Below are 27,332 nucleotides of genomic sequence, written 5' to 3'. Positions count from 1 at the left end.
CGAAACAGTGTTGACCATTACAATGCATTGCAGACCATTACAATGAAGATCTGTGAAATTAATTGGATTATTACGAATTATCTTTGAGAGACAGGGTCCTGAAAAGGGATGTTTCTTTTTTTGCTGAGTTTATATTCTTATTCCATTCCTTTACTTAGATTTCTGTGTATTAAATACTTGTTGTGGAATTGTTAGATTACTTGTTAGATATTGCTGCACTGTCAGAACTTGAAGCACAAGCATTTCGCTACACTCGCAATAACATCTGCCATGTGTATGTGAATAACCATGTGTATGTGAATAAAATTTGATTTGAATGAACTTAGAATTCCATATAATATGTTTCTATATCACCTACAATATTTACCATTACATCTGGAGAGAAACATAATGGAGATGCATCCAATTTTGCTTTAAGGCTATACACATTTGCACAATGAGAATGTTGTGGTAATATTAGGTAAAACGTTAATATAACATTCTGAATGTTCTTGAAATGTTCTGAGGACCTCAAAGACAAGGTAAAACATATATTGTGTGAACACCAATGGAATATTATGTTAAATCTCAAACAAATATGCTGACTCATTTCAGAAACTGACTCATTTCATTGTTACAACATGTAATGTGCGTCCTAACTTTAACATTATATGAATGTCATCACAACTGATCATTTTTTTGTGTTTTGAGAATCTCTTGTAATGTACCCACACTGTTCCCACAACCAAAGGAATGTTTTAGGAACTTTTAAAGAATATAGAACATTTGTTCTGGGAATGTTCTTGCAAAAACAGGAAAATGTTTTTTGCAACCAAATAGAAACATTATATACTGAACAAAAATATAAAACGCAACATGCAACAATTTAAAAGATTTTGCTGAGTTACAGTTCATATAAAGAAATCATTCAATTTAAATAAATAAATTAGACCCTAATGGATTCCACATGACTGGTCAGGGGAGCAGCCATGGGTGGGCCTGCAAGGGCATAGGCCAACCCACTGGGGAGCCAGGCCCAGCCAATCAGAATAAATTTGTCCCCAGAAAAGGGTTTTATTACAGACAGAAACACTACTCCACAAGCCCCCCGACCCCCTCTGATGATCCCGCAGCTGATGAAGCCAAATGTTGAGGTCCTGGGCTGGCATGGTTACACATGGACTCTGGTTGTTAGGCCTGTTGGACGTACTGACAAATTCTCTGAAATGACATTGGAGGCGGCTTATGGTCGAGAAATGAACATTCAATTCTCTGGCAACAGCTCTGGTGGACATCCCTGAAGTCAGCATGCTAATTGCACGCTCCCTCAAAACATGAGACATCTGTGGCATCGGAAGATTACATACACATGTTGGAGTCAATAAAACTAATTTTTCAACCACTTCACAAATTTCTTGTTTTGGCAAATTGGTTAGGACATCTACTTTGTGCATGACACAAGTCATTTTTCCAGCAATTGTTTACAGACAGATTATATCACTTATCATTCACTGTACCACCATTCCAGTGGGTCAGAAGTTTACATACACTAAATTGACTGTCCCTTTAAACAGCTTGGAAAATTCCAGAAAATGATGGCATGGTTATAGAAGCTTCTGATAGGCTATTTGACATAATTTGTGTCAATTGGAGGTGTACCTGTGGATGAATTTCAAGGCCTACCTTCAAACTCAGTGCCTCTTTGCTTGACATCATGGGAAAATCAAAAGAAATCAGCCTAGACATCAGAAAAATAATTGTAGACCTCCACAAGTCTGGTTCATCCTTGGGAGCAATTTCCAAATGCCTGATGGTGCCACGTTCATCTGTACAAACAATAGTATGCAAGTATAAACACCTTGGGACCATGCAGCCATCATACTGGTCAGGAAGGAGACGCGTTCTGTCAACAGCCTTCACAAGGACCTTGTGAAGATGCTGGGGAAAACAGGTACAAAAGTATCGATATCCACAGTAAAACGAGTCCTATTTCGACATAACTTGAAAGCCAGACTACGGTTTGCAACTGCACATGGGGACAAAATATCATCCTTTTTGGATAAATGTCCTCTGTTCTGATGAAACAAAAATAGAACTGTTTGTGTTTGGAGGAAAAAGGGGGAGGCTTGCAAGCCGTAGAACACCATTCCAACCATGATACAAGGGGGTGGCAGCATCATGTTGCGTGGGAGCTTTATTGCAGGGGACTTGTGCGCTTCACAAATAGATGGAATCATGAGGTGGGAAAATTATGTGGATATATTGAAGCAACATCTCAAGACATCAGTCAGGAAGTTAAAGCTTGGTCGCAAATGGGTCTTCCAAATGGACAATGACCCCAAGAATATTTCCAAAGTTGTGGCAAAATGGACAACAAAAGTCAAGGTATTGGAGTGGCCATCACAAAGCCCTGACCTGAATCCTAAAGAACATTTGTGTTCAGAACTGAAAAAGCATGTGCGAGCAAGGAGGCCTACTAACCAGACTCAGTTACACCAGCTTTGTGATGAAAGAAATTAAAGCTGAAATAAATCTCCACCATTATTCTGACATTTCACAATCTTAAAATAAAGTGGTGATCCTAACTGACCTAAGACAAGCAATTGTTACTGGGATTAGATGTCAGGAATTGTGAAAACTGAGTTTTAAATGTATTTGGCTAAGGTGTATGTAAACTTCTGACTTCAACTGTATCTCTGTAGAACTGTGATCCACTGTAAACCTGACCCTCACAGGCCAGTAATGACAATGCTGTGTAATCAGCTAATTTGATATGTCACAACTGTCAGGTGGATGAATTATCTTGGCAAATTATTAAATGCTCACTAACAGGGATGTAAACAAATCTATGCCCAGAATGAGAGAAACAAGCTTTTTGTGCGTATGGACATTTTCTGGGATATTTTTTTTCAGCTCCTGAAACATGGGACCTGCACTTTACACATTGTGTTTGAGTGGCGCAGTGGACTAAGGCACTGCATTGAAGTTGCTAGCTGTGCCACTAGAGTTCCTTGCTCTCTAGCGACTCCTGTGGCAGGCCGGGAGCCGACACGATCACCAGGTGTATGGTGTTTCCTCCAAAACATTGGTGTGGCTGGCGTCCGGGTTAAGCGGGCATTGTGTCAAGAAGCAGTGCGGCTTAGTTGGGTTGTGTTTCGGAGGGCGCATGGCTCTCGACCTTCGTACGGGAGTTGCGGAGACAAGACTGTAACTACCAATTGGATACCATGTAACTGGGGAGAAAAAGGGGTAAAGTAAAAAATTAAATAATCAGCTGCTCTGGGAAAGTTCTTGAAACATCAGGTGAATGTTTTTTACAAACATTCTATATACATCACCACGACTGGACAGTTTTTTTGAGAACATTTGCTCTGAGAACCTTCATAGAACCAATTTTGGTTTGCTGGGAGGGCTGCTTAGATATTCACATGAGCATGAAGGGTGTCTACACGGCCTGACACCTGACCAAATTTCATACTGTAGCATCTTCTCAGGGTGAGGGAGAGAGAAGAAGGGAGGGAGAGAGAAAGAGATCAAAGTGAGGAACAGTGTTAGTGTAGAGAGAGAGTTTGAGAGAGAGATTTGCTATTTGACTCCTGCTGGGTGGAATAATATTCAATTATTATGCTCCTCAATTTTTGACTTATCATGTCTAGCATGTTGGGCTAGTGTGACCAGTGCAGTTAAAGGTAGAACTACGGTAGTTGCTCCTGCTCAACAACAGTAATTTAAAACGTTTAGATTCATTTTAAGTGCCTAAACAACATCTTATTAGCAATTGGGTCATTGTAAATGTATAAGCAGAACTAAAAACTACTTTGAAAAAGCAATTCACAACCAGGTTATTAACAAAGTTAATTAAAATGCAGTTGTCTTTGCACTGCAAGAATGGACTAAATTATGAGATTATATAATTGTGAAACAAAATGAGACTTACAGTAACAGTGTATTTATTTAAACATGCTTTCAAACATGTAGAAATAGTATGCATTTGTATGCCCTGGTTACCGATTTGGTTTGAATATTCCCTAGGTATGATGTGACTGGGACTCATGCACAGTACGTACATACTGTAAATTAATAGCTGTGATAGACACAGATAGTTTAAATTGCCTGTAAACCTGCTTACTAACATAGTGCCATTGCAAATAGTAACCAACTGCACATGGTTCCTCTCATATTGGTGGTCCTAATGTGTCTTTATTTTTACTGAATAAAGGTCTGAGTGTGATGAACTTTAGACCACTGATGAAAGTATGTAATTTAATTATCTGTAAGGTCCTTCATCATTATTTGGACGAAATGATCTTACCATGCTCTTCCCTTCTCTCCTCTGTCTTTCGTAGGTCCCTGCATATGATCTACCATGGACAAAGTGCTCAGCAGCCTCCTGCTTCTGGGAACTGCAGTGATGATGGCCCATGCATGCCCCAAGTACTGTGTCTGCCAGAACCTGTCTGAGTCCCTGGGTACCCTCTGCCCATCCAAAGGCTTACTCTTCGTACCACTGGACATAGACCGGCGGACCGTAGAGCTCCGCCTGGGCGGCAACTTCATCCTCAAGGTCACACCGCAGGACTTTGCCAATATGACGGGCCTGGTGGACCTCACCTTGTCCCGCAACACCATCAGTGCCATCCTGCCTTTCTCCTTCCTCGACCTGGAGACCCTGCGCTCCCTGCACCTGGACAGCAACCGCCTGACCGAGCTGGGACCGGACGACCTGCGTGGCCTTGTCAACCTGCAGCACCTCATCCTCAACAACAACCAGCTCAACCGCATCTCCAAGGTGGCTTTTGATGATCTGATGCTGACACTGGAAGACCTGGACCTGTCCTACAACAACTTGCGGGGTGTACCTTGGGAGTCCATCTGCAAGATGGTCAACCTCCACCAGTTGAGTCTTGATCATAATCTCATCTCGCACATCGCAGAGGGAACATTTACGGACCTGGACAAGCTGGCGCGCCTGGACCTCACATCCAACCGTCTCCAGAAGCTCCCGCCAGACCCCATCTTCACCCGTTCCCAGACTAACTTAATACTGACCACTCCCTACGCCCCTCAGCTTTCCCTGAGCTTTGGGGGAAACCCCCTGCATTGCAACTGTGAAGTGCTTTGGCTCCGGAGGCTGGACAGAGAGGACGATATGGAGACCTGCGCTTCCCCTCCCAGTCTAAAGGGACGCTACTTTTGGTCTGTGCGGGAAGAAGAGTTTGTCTGTGAACCGCCCCTGATCACCCAACACACGCACAAGTTGTTAGTCCTGGAGGGCCAAACAGCTAGCCTACGCTGCAAAGCTATCGGCGACCCAATGCCGATCATACACTGGGTCGCCCCAGACGACCGTTTGATTAGCAATTCGTCCAGAGCGACCGTGTACGATAACGGCACCCTGGATATTACCATCACCACGTCCAAGGATTACGGCACCTTCACTTGCATCGCAGCCAACGCAGCAGGGGAATCGACTGCCTCTATAGAACTATCCATCATTCAACTGCCACACCTCAGCAATGGTACCAACCACACCGCACAGCCCAAGTCCCGGCTCTCGGACATCACCAGCTCTACCAAGACCAGTAAGGGGGAGTCCAAGCCTCTACCGGAAAAGGTGGTATCTGTATCGGAGGTGTCTGCATCCTCTGCTCTGGTCAAGTGGACTGTTAGCAAAACAGCACCCAAGGTCAAGATGTACCAGCTCCAGTACAACTGCTCCGAAGATGAAGTCCTGATTTACAGGTAAATAACATTGTGTGACTTTTTTTTTATTAAAACATTTTTTTAAACTTTTCTTTTAATAGACTTGAGGGTTTGATGAGAGGTGGTTGCAATATCACAATACAGTTTAACAAATCCCTAGGGTCCCTATTTGCCTTTAGAACTTTACAGCACTTCAGTTGTACGTAACCAGTCTGTCGCCAATTAATTGTTAACTACATCCGACATGTAGCCTACTGCTCCTATGTGTTATCCAAAGAGTATTGATAGCATGTCCTCTTGACACTTTCCTCAATGTTTGCTTTTGATATCCCAATGCAGACAAGCACTGACCCAGGCACTTCAACTCAATGTTTTTATCAAAGTGAAACCAGCCACAAAGATAATCCAACTATTTAATAGTTTATTCCTGCAATCCTAACAAAGAGGATTTTTCTAAATGTTCTTTCAACTATTTATCTCAATCCCAATTAGGAATATATATAGCATGGAAATAAATCTGTCATCCAAACATTTTCTAGCTTAAAAAAGTAAGCACTTACTTTAGTGATGGAAGATGTCCAAACAACCACAAATGTTCCCACTACAACAAATTAACAGAAAACACACAAAGAAGAATTAGTATAATGATAATTAGCCTGGCAATCCAACACTTTACATTTAGGTTGCCTGTGTAGTAACATTGTAATTACACTAGTAACAACATGTGCAAACCTAATAGCATTAGAATTGCATTAGGAACAGTTACCCCACCCTGTATTTGACTCCATTGCTATAAGAAAGAAAGGGAAAGACATTGGCAGATCTAGACTAGCAGGCCTGGGAATAAACCATATATCTCCCCTGCCTCCCAAGAGCGTGATGTGGTTAAGAATGCTGAGGGACTGTCCCTGGATATTTACTACCCTTACTTTGTTAATAAAATAATTGTGCAGGAATTGGAAAAGCGGGCCACCGGGCTGTTGCTGAATGCATTTACAGTAAGTTATGTGTTTGATCGTAAACCTTCATAAACACATTAAATTGAATACCAATGAGCCCCCTTAGCAATACTTTACCTTTTAATAGCCAACGTGCCATAGCCCTTTGAGATTTACCTCTTATGCAAGTCCCGGGTTCTGAATTGTTTAATAACCGAGAGCGGACACTGTTGCTTATTGGTTTACTGGGGGAATGCGATATTGAAATCATGCTCAGAGTTGTGTTGAGATATGATTCTGCTCAAATGACTGAATAGAACTCATCACCTCTTAAGAATACAATAATAGGATATGTTTATCTGATTAGCTCACCAGGCACATTCAGTGCTAGTTTTTCAACCTGCTCCTTTACAGTCCAAGAAGTAATTTAATTTCCTCAATATAGCTACAGCTTTTCTCTGCCCAATGAATGTGGCGGACGGGTGACTCAACCTTTTTCCACCCACCCACAGTTTATATGAATGCAATCTTATCCCAGCATTTCTACAAATGTGTTTAAATACTGGCGCTGAACATATTGCAGTTCCAAGTTATGAATGCTGTATACAGTGCTTTCAGAAAGTGTTCATATCCCTTGACTTATTCCATATTTTCTTTTGTTACAGCCTAAATTCAAAATGGATTAAATTGTTGTTTTTTTCTCACCCATCTACTCTACCGTTCAAAAGTTTGGGGCCACTTAGAAATGTCCTTGTTTTTGAAAGAAAAGCAAATTCTATGTCCATTAAAATAACATCAAATTGATCAGCAATACAGTGTAGACATTGTTAATGTTGTAAATGACTATTGTAGCTAGAAATGGCAGATTCTATATGGAATATCTACATAGGCATACAGAGGCCCATTATCAGCACCCATCACTCCTGCGTTCCAATGGCACATTGTGTTAGCTAATCCAAGTTTTTAATTTTAAAAGGCTAATTGATCATTAGTAAATCATTTTTTTGATTATGTTAGCACAGCTGAAAACTGTTGTTCTGCAATAAAACTGGCCTTAGACTAGTTGAGTTTCTGGAGCATCAGCATTTGTGGGTTCGATGACATGCTCAAAATGACCAAAAAACAAAGAACCTTCTTCTGAAACTCGTCAGTCTCTTCATATTCTGAGAAATGAAGGCTATTCCATGCAAGAAATTGCCAAGAAACTGAAGATCTCATACAACGCTGTGTACTATTCTCTTCACTGAACAGCTCAAACTGTCTCTAACCAGAACCAGATATGTGCCTCGACACATTTGAATACTTATGTAAATTAGGTATCTGTTTTTAATGTTTTATACATTTGCAAACATTTCTAAAAACCTGTTTTTGCTTTGTCATTATGGGGTATTTTGTGGAGATGGACGAGGAAAACATGTAATGTTATCCATTTTAGAATAAAGCTGTAACGTAACAAAATGTGGAAAAGGTCAACGGGTTTGAATACTTTCTGGATGCACTGTATATACAAGAGTCAATGTACATGGGTACGGGTTAGTCAAGGTAATTGAGGTAATATGTACATGTAGGTAGGGGTAAGTGACTATGCAGAGATAATAAACAGAGATGAGCAGCAGCGTACAGTTGAAGTTGGAAGTTTACATACACCTTAACCAAGTACAATTAAACTCTGTTTTTCACAATTCCTGACATTTAATCATAGTAAAAATTCCCTGTCTTAGGTCAGTTAGCACCACCACTTTATTTTAAATATGTAAAATGTCAGAATAATAGCAGAGACAAGAATTCATTTCAGCTTTTATTTCTTTCATCACATTCCCATTGGGTCAGAAGTTTACATATACTCAATTAGTATTTGGTAGCATTGCCTTTAAATTGTTTAACTGGGGTCAAACATTTCGGGTAGCCTTCCACAAGCTTACCACAATCAGTCCTGAGAATTTTGGCCCATTCCTCACGACAGAGCTGGTGTTTATACTTGCGTACTATTGTTTGTACAGATGAACGTGGTACCATCAGGCGTTTGGAAATTGCTCGCAAGGATGAACCAGACTTGTGGAGGTATACAATTTTTTTTCTGGGGTCTTGGCTGATTTCTTTTGATTTTCCCATGATGTCAAGCAAAGAGGCACTGAGTTTGAAGGTAGGCCTTGAAATAAATCCATACGTACACCTCCAATTGACTCAAATTATGTCAATTAGCCTATCAGAAGCTTCTACAGCCATGACATCATTTTCTGGAACTTTCCAAGCTGTTTAAAGGCACAGTCAACTTAGTGTATGTAAACCTCTGACCCACTGGAATTGTGATACAGTGAATTATAAGTGAAATAATCTGTCTGTAAACAATTGTTGGAAAATGACTTGTGTCATGCACAAAGTAGATGTCCTAACTGACTTGCCAAAACTATAGTTTGTTAACAAGAAATCTGTGGAGTGGTTGAAAAACGAGTTTTAATGACTTCAACTGTATGTGAAGAGCATTTTTAGATTCTGGGTGAAACTTGGAACAATGTTATATTCAGAAGCATAGTATAAAGGAGTGTCAGAGACTGTTTTTTTAAATCAGAAGTTCATGTTTATCTGTAGGAAACATATGGCTTTGGAATGTGCTGGTTTGATGGGAGGAAGTCGCAGGATTGCTATAGGGGAAGTGGATGGACATCTGTGGATTAGGCGAAGGAGGGGTTGAGGTCCGGTCAGATCCCCTGAAGAGATAAATTAGTACCCTATTACCCTTTTCCTGTCGAACCATAAGATGTAAGGATTGGAGAGAAGGAGGAGTGCCTAATTTGGAGGATATATGTATACTTGTGGTGGTGGAAACATGTTTTTGTCTGGGTGCAGCTGTATCGACCCTTTGGGAAGAATTAAACTTGGCTAACCTGACTGGGGTCTGTGGGACGCTAACGACCCACCTGGCCAACATCCAGTGAAATTGCAGAGCGCCAAATTCAAAACCAGAAATTCTCATTATATAAATTCATAAAACATACAAGTGTTATACATCGGTTTAAAGATTAACTTCTTGTTAATCCAACCACAGTGTCAGATTTCAAAAGCCTTTAAAAAAGGCGAAAGCATACCATGCGATTATCTGAGAACAGTGCCCAGCGGACAAATCATTACAAACAGTTACCAGCCAAGTAGAGGAGAAACAAAAGTCAAAATATTGATATAATTAATCACTTACCTCTGATGATCTTCATCTGTTTGCACTCACAAGACTCCCATTTGTTAGATAAATTCCCTCTTTATATTCAAAAACCTCCATTTTGTTCGCTCGTTTTGGTAAGTAATCCACAGGCTCAAATGCAGTCACAACAGGTAGAAGAAAAATTCAAATAGAATTCTTAAAGTTTGTAGAAACATGTAAAACGATGTTTATAATCAATCCTCAGGTTGTTTTTAGCCTAAATAATCAATAATATTGCAACCGGACAATAACGTCATCAATATTAAAAGGTAAACAAGGAAGGCGCACTCTGGTCCGCGCGCATGAAAAACCTCTGGGGCACAGTAGTGTCCACTCATTGAGTGGTCTTACTCTCTCATTTTTCAGAATACAAGCCTGAAACAATTTCTAAAGACGGTTGACATCTAGTGGAAGCCATAGGAAGTGCAATTTGAGTCCTAAGTCAATGGATACTGTAATGGCATTCAATAGAAAACTACAACCATAAAAAAATCCCACTTCCTGGATGGATTCTTCTAAGGTTTTTGCCTGCCAAATCAGTTCTGTTATACTCACAGACATTATTTGAACAGTTTTGGAAACTGCATATCCTAGCTTCTGGGCCTGTGTAGCAGGCAGTTTACTTTGGGCACACTTTTCATCTAGAGGTGAAAATAGTGCCCCCTACCCTAGTGAAGTTAAGCTTCTCTAGTGTCCGTTGAGTTATTTACTCAAAAAATAATAATAACCAAACAGTGTGAAGGAATTTGAATGTATGTTTGTGTGTGTGTGTGTGTGTGTGTGTGTGTTTGGTTGAGTCCAGTGAGTGTACATCGAGCTTGTGCAAGAGAGTTAAATAAATAATAATTCAATAAGGGGGTCAATGTAAATAGTCAGTGTAGCCATTTGATTAACTGTTCAGCAGTCTTATGACTTGAGGGTATTGGTTGTTTGGAGCCTTTTGGTTCTAGACTTGCCTCTCCGGTACCACTTTCCATTCAGTGCCAACGGGAACAGTCTATGACTTTGGTGTCTGGAGTCTTTGACAATTGTTTGGGACCCTCTGACACTGCCTGGTATAGAAGTCCTGGATGGAAGGAAAGATCGGCCCCAGTGATGTGCTGGGCCATACGCACTACCCTCTGTAGCGCCTTATGGTTGGATGCTGAGCATATCAAATACAATTTTATTGGTCACATACACATGATTAGCAGAGTGTAGTGAAATGCTTGTGCTTCTAGTTCCGACAGTGCAGTAATATCTAACAAGTAATAACAAATTACACAACATACAGTGCCTTGCATAAGTATTCACCCCTTTGGCGTTTTTACTATTTTGTTTCATTACAACCTGTAATTTAAATGGATTTTTATTTGGAATTCATGTAATGGACTTACACAAAATAGTCTAAATTGGTGAAGTGAAATGAAAATAATAAAAAAATTCTAAAAAATAAAAAAGGTGGTTCGTGCATATCTATTCACCCCCTTTGCTATGAAGCCCCTAAATAAGATCTGGTGCAACCAATGCAATCGAAGTGTCACATGATCTGTCACATGATCTCAGTATACCTGTTCTGAAAGGCCCCAAAGTCTGCAACAACACTAAGCAAGGGGCACCACCAAGCTGGCGGCACTATGAAGACCAAGGAGCTCTCCAAACAGATCAGGTACAAATTTGTAGAGAAGTACAGATCAGGGTTGGGTTATAAAAAAATATCAGAAACTTTGAACATCCCACGGAGCACCATTTTATCCATTATTAAAAAATGGAAAGAATATGACACCATACCAAACCAGCCAAGAGAGGACAACCCACCAAAAATCACAAACCAGGCAAGGAGGGCATTAATCAGAGAGTCAACAAAGAGACCAAAGATAACCCTGAAGGAGCTGCAAAACTCCACAGCGGAGATTGGAGTATCTGTCCATAGGACCACTTTAAGTCGTACATTCCACAGAGCTGGGCTTAATAAGCAAACAAGTTTGGTATTCACGAAAAGGCATGTGGGAGACTCCCCAAACATATGAAAGAGGGTACTCTGGTCAGATGAGACTAAAATGTTGCTTTTTGTCCATCAAGGAAAACACTATGTCTGGCGCAAACCCAACACCTCTCATCACCCTGAGAATACCATTCCCACAGTGAAGCATGGTGGTGGCAGCATCATGCTGTGGGGATGTTAATAACCTCTTAGAGCTACCCCCTACTTTTTTTCAATTTCCACCTGAAGACATACCCAAATCTAACTGCCTGTAGCTTTGGCCCAGAAGCAAGGATATGCATATTCGTGGTACCATTTGAAAGGAAACACTCTGAAGTTTGTGTAAATGTGAATTGAATGTAGGAGAATATAATACAATGAAAAAAACCATTAATTTTGAATTTTTATTGTTGTATCATCTTTAAAATGAACAAGATAAAACAAACATTCAGTTAGGATGATGGGTACAATTTCAGTGAAAAATATAAGAGGGCAACAGTACTTGTGCAACGTTTCAGAATGATAACTTCCAAAATGAGTGTGCTACATGACATTTATCATGAAGTCACGCAGGTGTCCCACACAAGTAGCCAAATAACTATATACAAAATGCCAAAATAGTATTCTAACACACCCCCAAAAAATGGAGAAAAAAAATATGAAGAAAAAAATATACACATTTACAAAATAACATGGGTAACTATTTACACACTTTCAATATTCAGAAGACCCTCAGTCATCTATCAAATAACATTTCTTTATATAGCCCTTCGTACAACAACTAATATCTCAAAGTGCTGTACAGAAACCCAGCCTAAAACCCCAAACAGCAAGCAATGCAGGTGTAGAAGCACGGTGGCTAGGAAAAACTCCTTAGAAAGGCCAAAACCTAGAAAGAAACCTAGAGAGGAATCAGGCTATGAGGGGTGGCCAGTCCTCTTCTGGCTGTGCCGGGTGGAGATTATAACAGAACATGGCCAAGATTTTCAAACGTTCATAGATGACCAGCAGAGTCAAATAATAATAATCACAGTAGTTGTAGAGGATGCAACAGGACAGCACCTCAAGAGTAAATATGAACAGTTTAGGGTTCCATAGCCGCAGGCAGAACAGTTGAAACTGGAACAGCAGCAAGGCCATGTAAACTGAAGACAGCAAGGAGTCATCATGCCAGGTAGTCCTGACGCATGGTCCTAGGGCTCAGATCCTCCTCCGAGAGAAAGAGAGAATTAGAGAGAGCATACTTAAATTCACACAGGACACCGGATAAGACAGAAGAAGTACTCCAGATACAGTATAACAAACTGAACCTAGCCCCCCGACACATAAACTACTGCAGCATAAATACTGGAGGCTGAGACAGGAGGTGTCAGGAGACACTGTGGCCCCATCCGATGAGACCCCCGGACAGGGCCAAACAGGAAGGATATAACCCCACTCACTTTGCCAAACTCTACACAATATTGTGCTGCTTATGCCAGGTGCCATAGCAGTCTCTTTCTGCTGTAAAGCAGAGGGTCACCAAGCATGTGATGCAGGTGATGGGGGACATCATTTTGCAAAGAACACAGCGACGCCTCCATGCTGTGCCCTTTTGGCCCTGAGGCACATCCATGCCTGCAGAAATACATTTGGGCAGATGAACACCACTTGTGGCAGGAGCTGGATGAACCAGCTTCAGTGGGGGATGGTCACCTTGGCACTGGGGGCTCCCATTCGGAGTCAGTGTCACTGTGAAAGAAAATGTTCAGTTAGAATAGTTTCACATATGAGCCCTGTATCAACAGATATAATAAACATATATATATAATAAACATGTATATATATATATATATATATATATATAGAGTACAGGGAACATAAGGTTGAATATATTATTATAGACCTGCTAAATCTACTGTCTCTTTTATATTATGACATTTCAGCTGGATCTACTGTCTCTATTATATTATGACAGACCAGCTAGATCTACTGCCTTTATTATATTACAGCAGACCAGCTGTATCTACTCTCTCCATTTCACTTTGGCCATTGTTGTGGGCCTGCCCTCCCCTCAACAGCCTCAAATAGGCTATTTCATGTGGGTTGGGGTGGGGCGGCAGACACACGCATCTCACATTTCATTACATTACATTTTTAAATATTGCTTCTGAAATTTAAAAAAATCACAAATAATATTTTATATTATCAATTTCAAACAAGGGCATTAGCATGAGAAGAACTTACCAGTCCAAAATGATGTCCTCTCCTTTCAAAAAATATTCCTCCACTTGGGAATCGCTAAATGAATCGTCCTACAACAATCTCTGTCTCACTTTCCCGATCAATTTATTCTAAAATTGTGTGTACATCTGTATATCTAGACTTAGATTTAGCTTTCCCTGACTTAGTCGCCATACTGATTGACATTTAAACAGCTGAACCTGCGCGTTTACCAAAACAAGGCTGTGCGTAATATGCGTCTCTTTAAGCCGGAGTTTACTACATGGGTTGGTCTTCCAACACATAAACATGACATATTGCCGTTTACCACATCTCATTGGCTATCTACCCAGCTAGATTTCAAGATGATCAGTGGTCATTGGGTTAAAATACAGTCAATCAACAAAACAGCGGTCTTATCATTGGTGCACAATGATGTCATTACTTGTTGTCTTCAAATCGGTTTCTTTCAGTCAATACTTCCAGCGAAATCACCCGAAAATCCCAGTGGCTAGATGTGCCAAGCTTATAGAGACATACCCCAAGAGACTTGCTGCAAAAGGTGGCTCTACAAAGTATTGACTTTGGGGGGTGAATAGTTATGCACGCTCAATTTTTTTGGGTTGTCTTATTTCTTGCTTGTTTTACAAAAAAATTACTTTGCATCTTCAAAGTGGTAGGCATGTTGTGTAAATCAAATGATACAAACCCCCCAAAAAACTGTTTGAAATTCAGGTTAAAAGGAAGAAAATAGGAAAACTGTCAAGGGGAGTGAATACTTCTGCATGCAAATGTGTTCCCAATACACACAAATCTAAGTAGGAATGAATTAAGACTATATACATATGGACGTGCGATGTCAGAGCGGAACGGACTACGATAAAGTAGAATAGTATAGAATACAGTATATACATATGAGATGAGTAATGCCAGATATGTAAATCTTATTAAAGTGACTAGTGTTCCATTCCTTAAAGTGGCCCTTGATTTCTTGTCAATGCCTATAGGCAGCAGCCTCTATTGTGCTAATGATGGCTGTTTATAAGTCTGATGGCCATAAGATAGAAGCTGTTTTTCGGTCTCTCGGTTCCAGCTTTGATGTACCTGTACTGACCTCCCCTTCTGGATGATAGGCAGTTTCCCGGGTGGTTATTGTCCTTGACAATCTTTTTGGCCTTCCTGTGACATCGGGGGATGTAAGTGTCCTAGAGAGCGAGTAGTTTGCCCCCGGTAATGCATTGGGCAAACCGCACGATCCTTGCGGTTGCGGGCGGTGCAGTTGCCGTACTACGGGGTGATTCAGCCCGATGCTTTCAATTGGGAAACTGTAAAAGTTTGTGAAGGTTTTATGTGACAAGCAACATTTCTTTAGCCTCCTGAGGTTGAAGAGGAGCTATTGCGCCTTCTTCACCACACTGTCTGTGTGGGTGGCCCATTTCAGTTTTTCAGTGATGTGTACGCCAAGGAACTTTCCACCTTCTCCACTGCGGTCCCGTTGATGTAGATAGGGGGGTGAACCCACTGGGAATGCGATGAAAGAAATAAAAGCTGAAATAAATCATTCTCTTCTTTTATTCTGACATTTCACATTCTTAAAATAAAGTTGTGATCCTAACTGACTTAAGACAGGGAATTCTTACTATAATTAAATGTTAGGAATTGTGAAAAACCTGAGTTTAAATGTATTTGGCTGAGGTGTATGTAAACTTCCGACTTCTACTGTATATGCTTTCTTTAAGGCAAGTAACACTGAAACACTGCACGCGAGCATCAGCTGTCTCCATAGCCAATGTAAGTAAGACCTTTAAACAGGTCAACATTCACAAGGCCGCTGGATCAGACGGATTACGAGGACGTGGACTCCGAGCATGCGCTGACCAACTGGCAAGTGTCTTCACTGACATTTTCAACCTCTCCCTATCTGAGTCTGTAATACCAACATAGTCCCTGTGCCCAAAAACACTAAGGGAACCTGCCTAAATTACTACTGACCCGTAGCACTCATGTCTATAGCCATGAATTGCTTTGAAAGGCTGGTCATGGCCCACATCAACACCATTATCCCAGAAACCCTAGACCCACTCCAATTTGCATACTGCCCCAACAGATCCACAGATGATGCAATCTCTATTGCACTACACACTGCCCTTTCCCACCTGGACAAAAGGAACACCTGTTTAAGAATGCTATTCATTGACTACAGCTCAGTGTTCAACACCATAGTGCCCTCAAATCTCATCACTAAGCACTCTGCAACTGGATCCTGATGGTAAGGGTCAGTAAAAACACATCCGCCACGCTAATCCTCAGCACGGGGGCACCTCAGAGGTGCGTGCTCAGTCCCCTCCTGTACTCACTGTTCACTCATGACTGCATGGCCAGGCACGACTCCAACACCATCATTAAGCTTGCCGTTGACACAACAGTGATCACTGACAAATATGAGACATTCTATAAGGAGGATGTCAGAGACCTGGCCGTGTGGTGCCAGGACAACAACCTCTCCCTCAATGTGATCAAAGACAAAGGAGTTGATTGTGGATCAAAGACAAAGGAGATGATTGTGGACTACAGGAAAAGGAGGACTGAGCACACCTCATTCTCATCGATGGGGCTACAGTGGAGCAGGTTGAGAGCTTCAAATTCCTTGGTGTCCACATCACCAACAAACTCTCATGGTCCAAGTACACCAAGACAGTTGTGAAGAGGGCACCACAAAACCTATTCCCCCTCAAAGTTCTACAGCTGCACCATTGAGAGCATGCTAACTGGTTGCATAACTTCCTGGTATGGCAACTGCACGGCCTCCGATTGCAAGGCACTACAGAGAGTAGTGCATACGCCCCAGCCATCCAGGACCTCTATACCAGGTGGTGTCAGAGGATGGTTCTAAAAATTGTGAAAGACTCCAGCCAACCAAGTCATAGACTGGTCTTTCTGCTACCGCACGGCAATCAGTACCGGAGCGCCAATTCTAGGCCCAAAAGGCTTCTCAACAGCTTCTAGCCCTAAGCCATACGACTGCTGAACAGCTAATCTAATGGCTACCCAGACTTTTTGCATTGCCCCCCCCCCCACCTGTTACGCTGCTGCTATTCTCTGTTTACTCTTTATGCATAGTCACTTTAATTCTTCCTACATGTACATATTACCTCGTACCTATTGTAGCTGGGGATTTTAACAAAGCAAATTTGAGGGAAACTCTACCGGATCTGTTCACGACTCCATTTTGCTCCTCCCTCCCTATAGGCAGATACCCAAACAGGAAGTACCCATGCTAAGGACCTTTCAATGCTGGTCTGACCCATCGGAAACCATGCTTCAAGATTGTTTTGATCACACGGACTGGGATATGTTCTGGGTAGCCTCTGAAAATAACATTAAAACCTACCCTAACCAAAAATGTGGAAAGATGGCAGCATTCACGCAAAACTGAAAGCGCGAACCACTGCATTTAACCATGGAAAGGTGACTGGGAATATGGTCGAATAGAAACAGTGTAGTTATTCCCTCCGTAAGGCAATCAAACAGGCAAAACACCAGTATAGAGACGAGTGGAGTCGCAATTCAACGGCTCAGAAATTAGACGTATGTGGCAGGATCTACAGACAATCAGACTACAAAGGGAAAACCAGCCATGTCACGGACACCGACATCTTACTTCCGGACAAGCTAAACACCTTCCTCACCCACTTTGGGGATTACACATTGCCACTGACGTGGCTCGCTCCCAAGGACTCTGGGCTCTCCTTCTCTGTGGCCGATGTGAGTAAGACATGCAGGGTTCTCCAGAGGTTGGTGCGGTCTGCCCAACGCATCACCAGGGGAAAACTACCTGCCTTCTAGTACACCTAAAGCAACCGATGTCACAGGAGGGGCAAAAAGATCATCAAGGACAACAAACACCTGAGCAACTGCCTGTTCACCCCGCTTTCATCCAGAAGGCAAGTTCAGTACAGGTTCATCAAAGCTGGGACAGAGAGACTGAAAAACAGCTTCTATCTCAAAGCCATCAGACTGTTAAATAGCTATCACTAGGCGGATTCCACACGGTTACGTAAATCTGCATCTTAGAGGCTGCTGCCCCATATACACTCACTGGTCACACATGTTTACACATTTTTGCTTTACTCATCTCATATGTATATACTGTATTTTAGTCTATGCCACTCCGACATTGCTCATCTTAATATTTATATATTATATAATTTTATATTCCATTCTTTTACTTTTAGGTTGTGTGTGTTGTTAGATATTACTTTACTGTTGGAGCTAGAAACACAAGCATTTTGCTACACCAAGCAATAACATCTGCTAAACACAATTTGACTTGATTACATACATTTGACACTTCATTAGTTTGCGGCATGTAGAATGCTTTGTGAAAACTGGCCAACATTCAACTCTTACGAACTTTTGTGGAACTTTATAGGAAATTAAAAATGATATGTGTTTAAATGTTTGACTACATCCATAAAACAACCCATCCTTTGATATTGAGCAGGGCCCCTTGGAAAATGACCTCTGTCACCTGAAAAAACATCCCAGTAGTCTCGGAATGGAGTCTCTTAGTTAAGTGACATTTCTAGAGGGTTCAATTTCTCTCAGAATATCCAAAGTGCTGTGTTAACCCAAGGTAGCACATCATTAAACATTTGATCAGTGTGTTGTGTGTTGAAAGCTCGTATAGATTTCACGAGGCAACGTGCTGTCCTCCCGGTTATGGAAAAGGAAATTAAGAATGAATAATGTACACCACCAGTAGTGCTGAGTGAAAACGCAAGTCTTCTGATGTGGAGGTAAACTCTCTGCACTATATGATCAAAGCTATTAATTTATGTACGGTCACAGCAGGGAAGTATTGATGATTGGGGTCTTAGAAAAAGGACAAATAATAACAATGTTTGATTATTAAAGCTGCTTCAACACTTTGAGTATGTGTTTTCTCTCTCTCGTGTAAAGGAGGAACTTTTTTCTGCTAAGTTATAATATTTGATTGGATTTATTTAGTCTAGTAGCTCAAAGCTCTTTGCATAGTAAGGGAGAAGTCACTTCATTCACGACCAATGTGTAGCACCCACCTGGGTGAACCAAAGGTATGATTAGGTGGCCATGATGGAACGAGGCCAGGTTGGGAATACAGCAAGGATAACACTACTGTTACGATAAGTGCCATGGGATCCTAAATGATCGCAGAGAGTCAGGAAATCCGTTTAACACTAGCAAGCTGTGATGTTAAATTTCCATGCACTTCTGTGCCATTGGTGAATATTCAAATCAAATATTAGTTGTGCTTGCTTTGTGTTCCTTGAGTCATGATTGCCATTCCATGAACACACAGATCCTCCTAGCTAACTAATGCAATGAGGTTGAAATAATCAATAATCAATATCATCAATGAACACATAAAATTGAGGGATTTCAAAGTACTCCAACCTACTGTACACGGAGCAATACTGATAGACTGTAAGACTTCAATATGGATATTGGGTAATGAAGGTCATCATATACTGTAGATACACTACATGACCAAAAGTATTGTATATGGACACCTGCTCGTCGAACATCTCATTCCAAAATCATAGTTATTATTATGGAGTTGGTCCCCCCTTTGCTGCTATAACAGCCTCCACTCTTCTAGGAAGGCTTTCCACTAGATGTTGGAAAATTGTTGAGGGGACTTGCTTCCATTCAGCAACAAGCGCATTAGTGAGGTTGGACACTGATGTTGGGAGATTAGGCTTGGCTCGCAGTCGGAGTTCCAATTCATCCCAAAGGTGTTCAATGGGGGTAAGGTCAGGGATCTATGCAGGCCAGTCAAGTTCTCCCACATCGATCTCGACAAACCATTTCTGTATGGACGTCGCTTTGTGCACAGGGGCATTGTCATGCTGAAACAGAAAAGGGGCTTCCCCAAACTGTTGCCACAAAGTTGAAACCACAGAATTGTATAGAAAGTCATTGTATGCTGTAGCACTAAGATTTCCCTTCACTGGAACTAAGAGGCCTAGCCCAAACCATGAAAAAAAGCCCCAGACCATTATTCCTCCTCCACCAAACCTTACAGTTGGCACTATGGATTTGGGCAGGTAGTGTTCTCCTGGCATCCGCCAAACCCAGATTCGTCTGTCAGACTGCCAGATGGTGAAGCTAGATTCATCACTCCAGAGAACGCATTTCCACTACTCCAGATTCCAATGACGGCGAGCTTTACAACACTCCAGCCGATGTTTGCCTTTGCGCATAGTGATCTTAGGCTTTTGTGCGGCTGCTCGGCCATGAAAAATAATTTTATGAAGCTCCCGACGAACAGTTATTGTGCTGACGTTGTTTCCAGAGGCAGTTTGGAACTCGGTGAGATTACAGAGGACAGACAATTTTTTAACCCTATGCGCTTCAGCACTCAACGGTCCCGTTCTGTGAGCCTGTGTGGCCTACCACTTCGGGCTGAGCCATTGTTGATCCTAGATGTTTCCACCTCGCAATAAAAGCACTTACAGTTGACCGGGGCAGCTCTAGCAGGGCAGATATTTGACGAACTGACTAGTTGGAAAGGTGGCATCCTATGACAGTGCAACATTGGAAGTCACTGAGCTCTTCAAGGGAAAGGGAAGACCCCCATGAAATGGACAAAATTGAATGGCAGCTTATTGGCATTGGGTGAACCATACACACAATCGCAAATAGCACTCAAATTAATGGCAGTTCATCAAAACCATATTGCAACTGGAACATTACAAATGCCAAGTGAAATAAACCAAAAATCTTATAGGGGGTGATCGCGCTCCATCGTCGATTTTATATGGGAAATGGTCACATTGTCAGGTCCCAAGGGTGAATAAAAAAATAAATAATTGGTCAATTATATATATATAGTAACCGTATGGACAAACATTTGTCTTATTTTATTGAGTTTGTCCATAAGGTCTATGTTTTGTCCATTTTGTCATATATGATCATAGGAAGTCGGCTTCCGAACCCAAAAGTCAGTGACCCATGTCCAAATGGCATATACCACTGTGTTAAGCCCTGAATCAACCTAGAAGGTCTATTTGTCATGTTTGATCATAAGAAATAAGAATTTCTCTTTGATGTTGGTTCACCATGTCCATTTCGTAATGGGAAGTCCTTATGGACGCAGTCAACTTGCAGAAGAGCATGTTCACACTGACAATATAGCATATGTGTAATGGACACTGTCCAATTTCTCGTTGGTGTTGATTTCAGCCTGTCCATTTGGTGATGTTAAATCCCCCGTTAAATATATTGGAAAGTTACAATTGTACACTGTCCATTTGCAATGTCTTACAATGGATATTTACCATCACAAATTTGACATGCTCTAATGTACTACAGAAATGTCCAATTGACTGGCTCGTTGAATTCGGGATGGCCGAGCAGTGATAGTGGTTCCTCTTCATCACTCGTTGGTGTTGATTTCAGCCTGTCCATTTGGTGATGGTAAATCCCTCATTAACCATCATCAAACAGACGTTGTATGATTTCTCTTACTTTCCTCTTAAATTACTATAGATAAATGGCTGGTTCTATTTTTCCTCACACTGTAGGTTTATGTACTTTAACGTGAAGTGGCCAAATTAGCGCTGTATTACCATTTTTGACCTTTAATCCCAGAAAATGTGCATTAACTCAAAGAGCGTTGAGGCTTCAAAGCAATCTTGTTTGGCCAAACCTGTGAGTTTCGTCTTTGCCGTTTATGAGAAATGGCCATGTCCATTTGGTGATGTTTTGTCCATTTGCCATAAGCAGCCAGTCGCCATCTGGTGGAATTTTCCGGTACAACAGAAAAATGTCACAAAAAATGTATAATGCGGAAACCAAATGTCCTAGAGACTTTATTTGATGACTTTCCGGAAGACCGGGCCCTTGGAGACAACCTGAGGCCATCGGCCTATTTTAATAACACCGTCAGATGTCTAGTAAGGGACCGCAAGTTCAAAACCCCCGAGCTGACAAGGTACAAATCTGTCGTTCTGCCCCTGAACAGGCAGTTAACCCACTGTTCCTAGGCCGTCATTGAAAATAAGAATTTGTTCTTAATTGACTTGCCTAGTTAAATATAGGTAAAAAATAAAATAATAATAAGATTCTCTGGTCTGATGAAACCAAGATTGAACTCTTTGGCCTGAATGCCAAGTGTCCAACCTGACAGAGCTTGCAAGAACTCCCCAAATATAGGTGTGCCAAGCTTGAAGCGTCATACCCAAGAAAACTCAAGGCTGTAATTGCTGCCAAAGGTGCTGCAACAAGGTACTGAGTAATACTTATGTTAATGGGATATTTAAGCTTTTTATTTCTAATACATTTGCAAAAATGTTTTTGCTTTGTCATAAAAAATAAATACAACTGTAATTATAATACGGCTGCAACGTAACAAAATTTGGAATAAACCAGGGGGTCTGAATACTTTCCGAATGCGCTGTATACTTAAAGGATACAATTAGACAGAATACCATCCAGAAAGAGATTTCATCTGGAACAATTGGAGCCACTAGCTTGCCTTTGGCTTTGATACACATTTAGCAAGTCTCGCATAATTACGGGGAAGGTTTGGGAGACAACGGGGCGTCAGTGACCATGGATTGGAACATGTGTTGCTAGACAGTTGCTGCTTGTATGAGTGTTTTTCCGTTTGCAATGCAATGCAGGTGTGTTGTAGGTTAGTCGGTTGCTTTTAGTACGACTGCATTTTTTCCGTCTGCAATACCATACAGATATACTGTAGATACAAATGGCTTGTTTGTGAGGAGGTGCGAGTTGATGAATTGCCTGCTGTAATTACAATGGTTTATTCAGCCACCATGTTTCATTACCGATTTCCACACTAGCGTTACATGGTCTTGTCCTTTGGGCGTTAGTACAAGGTCAAACCAAATAAAGATTGCTCCACCACGGCTTTCAATCTCTCCCTAACCTTTGTGATTTAATTAGGAGAGGGAGGTGTATTGATATTGTCAGACACATTTGAATATCAACATGGCTTTATATATTTTCAGCAAGAGCAAGTTAGACTCAATTGTAAAACAAAGCACAAGGACCATTGAATAGTTCACTTTAAAAAGTATGGGCCTTTGCATTTTTAATCACTCAGTGTGAGTAATATTTCTAAATGACTATGTGCATTTAAATAGCTACTTTGCCTCATTTTGACTGTTAAATTGATCTATCGTGTTTCAGTAGAATGACTAATTGATATTTACTACTCAAAAGTGCTTTAGCCTCTTCTTGAACTCCCCTTGCAGTGGGACAAATTATTAACGCTAAATTATGCTAATCTAACTCTTCACTCTTGTTTCTGTTTTTGTCTTTCCTATATAGGATGATTCCCGTGGCCAGCAAAACCTTTTTAGTCACCAACCTGGTCCAAGACATGCAGTACGACCTATGTGTCCTGGCTATCTGGGACGACACCGCCACCACCCTAACTGCCACCAACGTAGTGGGCTGTGTGCAGTTCATCACCCGTGACAACTACCCGCAGTGCCAGTCCCTCCAAAGCCAGTTCCTGGGCGGCACTATGATCCTGGTGATAGGTGGCATCATCGTGGTCACGCTCCTCATCTTCATCATCATCCTCATGGTTCGGTACAAAGTGTGCAGCAGCCCCCATTCCAGTAAGCTGCCAGTGGTTAGCAACACGTACTCCCAGACCAACAGTGGGAGTACGCAGGTCAAACCTCAGATCACAACCACAGTGGTGGTAATGCGGGATGAGATGGTGGAATTCAAATGTGGCTCGCTCCAGAGCAGCCTCTCCTCGTCTTCATCTGACTCGTTGGACAGTCGCAAAACTAGAGGCAGATTAGGAAACGAGGACCAGTACAGTCTTCGAGACATCGAGTTCAGCACACTCCCCAGCACCAGTAATTGGAGGAGGGACAGGGGGCCATCATCATCCAAGGCTAGGCCCAACTTGGACAACCTTTTAGGGGCTTTTGCCTCACTGGAGCTCCGGAGCTCGGCTACGACTAGGGACCAAGGGGCATCTTGTTCCTCCACCACCACCTCCAGTGCATTGGTGGCTGTGACCATGGCCCCTCCATCTGACAAAGAACCCTTGCTGGGCCGAGCCGAGTCCACCACCATGCTGGGGCGTTTTCTAGGCCTGCCCCAGGAAGGGAAGCCCAAGAGGAGCCACTCATTCGACTACGGCCACGTGGGTAGCAGCGGTGGCGCACAGAGCATCAGCAACTACCCTCGTCACATCAGCAACATCTGGACTAAGAGGAGCCTGTCGGTAAACGGGATGCTACTGCAGTACGACGACAGCGAAGACGGTGAGGCCGAAGAGGTGCCATTCGAGAGCTCAGAGTGGGTGATGGAGAGCACTGTTTGAGCACGGGTTTGTGTTGGATTATGAGGTCAAAGGTCAAAAGAGAAACAGACTTTACAGAAAAAAAACAAAGGACCGAAGAATTATTTGGAATAATACCTCTGGGTCATCCACAGCGCTGTACTGCATGAAGTTCATCCATGTGAATACTATTTATTGTTCTTCTGTCCATGTAATTCTACCGAAACAAACACCCAAGTTGGTTGTTCCTAAGACCGTACAAATCAATCGACAGGGTTGGCCACGCTCTCAATTCGCTGGCAGGGAAGACTGTCCTTAACCGCATTTGACAAAATGTATGCATTATGGAACAAAGCTCCTATGGAATTGTGTAGATACAGCATACAGTATATGGAATAATGCCGAACCCTGGGAATTAATGTGGGAGTATCTTTGAGAAACAGGGGAAATAAAGGCAAGGAATTCAAAGTGGATATCCCGTGTCTTTATCTTTCGAGCTCTTTGCCAAGGGGATTTTCCTGAGACTGGCGAAGTAGATGTGCATCACAATGCTTTAGACCAGGGCTCTCCAACCCTGTTCCTGGAGAGATACCCTCTGTTGGTTTTCAATCCCACCCCATTTGTAACTAACCTGATTCAGTTTATCAACTAGCTAATTATTAATAAGGTGCACTAGATTAGGGGTGGATTGAAAACCTACAGGACGGTAGCTCTCCGGGAACAGCATTGGAGAGCCCTGCTTGAGACTCTCAGCATGAAAATGGGACTTCTTCAGTAGAAGCAATGGGAGAGCAAATGTGTAACAAAATGAATAATTTTTCATGTTTCCTTTTGTTGTTTATATAATTTGTACTATTTATTTTAGAGGTCACCATTGAGAGTTCCACTTTATGAATAAAGAAACAAAACAATATAAATGATAGTCAATCAAGAATAATATACTATATCGTTACCCAGTCCCCTCAGAAAGACAACATTTCATAACAGCCTAGTTTCTATTTTGGCACAAACATAGAGGAAATCTTAGATATACACTATCTGAAAACCCTGGTCATTTATTTCAAAACATCAATGGTTGGTTCATTAGGGGAGTTGTGATAATAAAATATGTAGAGGTTGACTTTCAAACAGGTCACATATTCTACCTCAGGTTCTAAATTATATGAAATACATAGTCTGAATGAAGTGGATTATTTCAGAAATAGCATATCATATGAAAATAATCTTCCTTATGTCAATTTTCCGGGGAATTACTCAATACAATTATCAATCAAAATCCCTTTTGGTGTATCGGCCATTGATATGTGTTGCCCCAGGATGATACACGAGCCATGTGTTACACAGTAGAGACTTATTGAGAACCCTCAACAATTTAAATGAATGTCATCATGCTGCTATAATCCAATACTAAAGGGAAAGAGAACGATATTCATCAACAAATGTATAAATAATTATACAGTGTCTGTCTGAACACACAGAACCATGTTGGTTTGTTTAAGTTAAAATATCAAACGTCTGAATTTATTGTATTAATTTGGAGTTTGGTTTATTTTCTCATTTCATCCTCTAATATTAGTCTATTGTCTCCACGCTACAGTAACAGACTGTGACCGGATATGTATGAAGTTGCATAGGAACGTGATGAATTATAAAATGAGTTTCTATCTGAACTACTGCCTATGTGATCAACTCATAATGATGATTCCTCTCGGATCGTGTGCAGATTCTGATGCCTTTTAATGTTCTCTTTGACTCTCTGCTGCATTACAATATAGTTTTTTTTCATATTTTTTTATTTGTTACTTCTCTTGGTGTATACTGTTCCATATATTGACATTTTTTGTACAATAACTATGGGTGAGAATGTAAAAGGGAAACTGTGCAGTAGTGCTTTTATTTTGTGGTTCAGTAAAAGTGAGAAGGTGCTTTACTGTGGTTTATAACATGGAATGTGTTTAGTTGGCGCAATGGAAGGTGACGCTGTATAACGGAGCAAATAGAAATCTGGAATAAACCTGTGTCTGTTATAGATATTACAATTCTACATTCAATTTTGCGCGGTCACCTTCCATTTTGCTAATCAACAACAACCCTATAAGTGTGTACATGGCGTGAGAAAGTCATGATTCTGACCTGAGGTTGTAAAAAAATAATAATAATAATATGTGTTTAAACATTTTTGCTACTAAAGATAAAATATGAAGAATTCCTAATAACCAAATGGTGTATATTCTTGTGTTTGCATTGCATCCGGTACAGTTTGAGAGTTGTTTTTCCCTCACAAGTTTCATCGAGTCATGCAATGACTTTCCTGGAGCTACATTATATTGTGCCTAAACAATTAACATGGTAAGACATTTTGCTAACATAGCTCTCAATGCTTTAGGCTGGGCAACAGACTGCCAGTTATGTTAGTTGTGAAGGCTATCAATTTAGCCACAGGGAAATTGTTTGTAAGCAAACATTGTGGAGTGTTCAGTGCTATAACCGTGACAAGTGAAAGTTTTTGTGCGCAAGAGATTGTAGCAATTGCTAAATTGAAATGTAGGAAATAATTACTGCATTGCAGACAACTCCGGTCTATGATTATTGTTGACCTTATTACATTGGTAACTTATTACAGTACAGTGTGCAACTAAACATTCATCTTCACTGCTAACTAGCAACACTGGCCACTTCAACAAACATGTCACATAATGGAATATATTATCACTGGATAGATTTAATCAGGAATTTAATCAGGAATTCATCAGGAATTTAATCAGGAATGAATTTTAATCATATCTCCAACAACCATCTCATATCCAAATATGTGCAACATACACTGAGTGTGCCAAACATTAGGAACACCTTTCTAATATTGAGCTGCACCCCGTTTTGCCCTCAGAACAGCCTCAATTTTTCGGGGCATGGACTGCAAGGTGTCGAAAGCTTTCCACAGGGATGCTGGCCCATGTTGCCTCTAATGCTTACCACAGTTGTGTCATGTTTGCTGGATGTCCTTTAGGTGGTGGACCATTCTTGATACACACAGGA

The 27,332-nt window shown here is 41.3% G+C and overlaps 1 protein-coding gene across 1 annotated transcript; it reads left to right on the top strand.

Moving 5' to 3' along the window:
- Positions 1–4,328: 4,328 nt before the first annotated feature.
- On the top strand, positions 4,329–26,506 carry LOC112256429 (leucine-rich repeat and fibronectin type-III domain-containing protein 2). Its single transcript, XM_024429692.1, has 2 exons — positions 4,329–5,721; positions 23,321–26,506. The coding sequence occupies exons 1-2, from the start codon at positions 4,346–4,348 to the stop codon at positions 24,336–24,338; spliced, it is 2,394 nt and encodes a 797-aa protein (XP_024285460.1). The 5' UTR covers positions 4,329–4,345; the 3' UTR covers positions 24,339–26,506.
- The last annotated feature ends 826 nt before the right edge of the window (positions 26,507–27,332 follow it).

This window comes from Oncorhynchus tshawytscha, linkage group LG08, assembly GCF_018296145.1.
Source record: "Oncorhynchus tshawytscha isolate Ot180627B linkage group LG08, Otsh_v2.0, whole genome shotgun sequence".
In the NCBI taxonomy this organism is placed as follows: Eukaryota; Metazoa; Chordata; class Actinopteri; order Salmoniformes; family Salmonidae; genus Oncorhynchus; species Oncorhynchus tshawytscha.
Note: the sequence above shows the minus strand (reverse complement) of the source record. Positions and strands in the feature narration are given on the sequence as shown.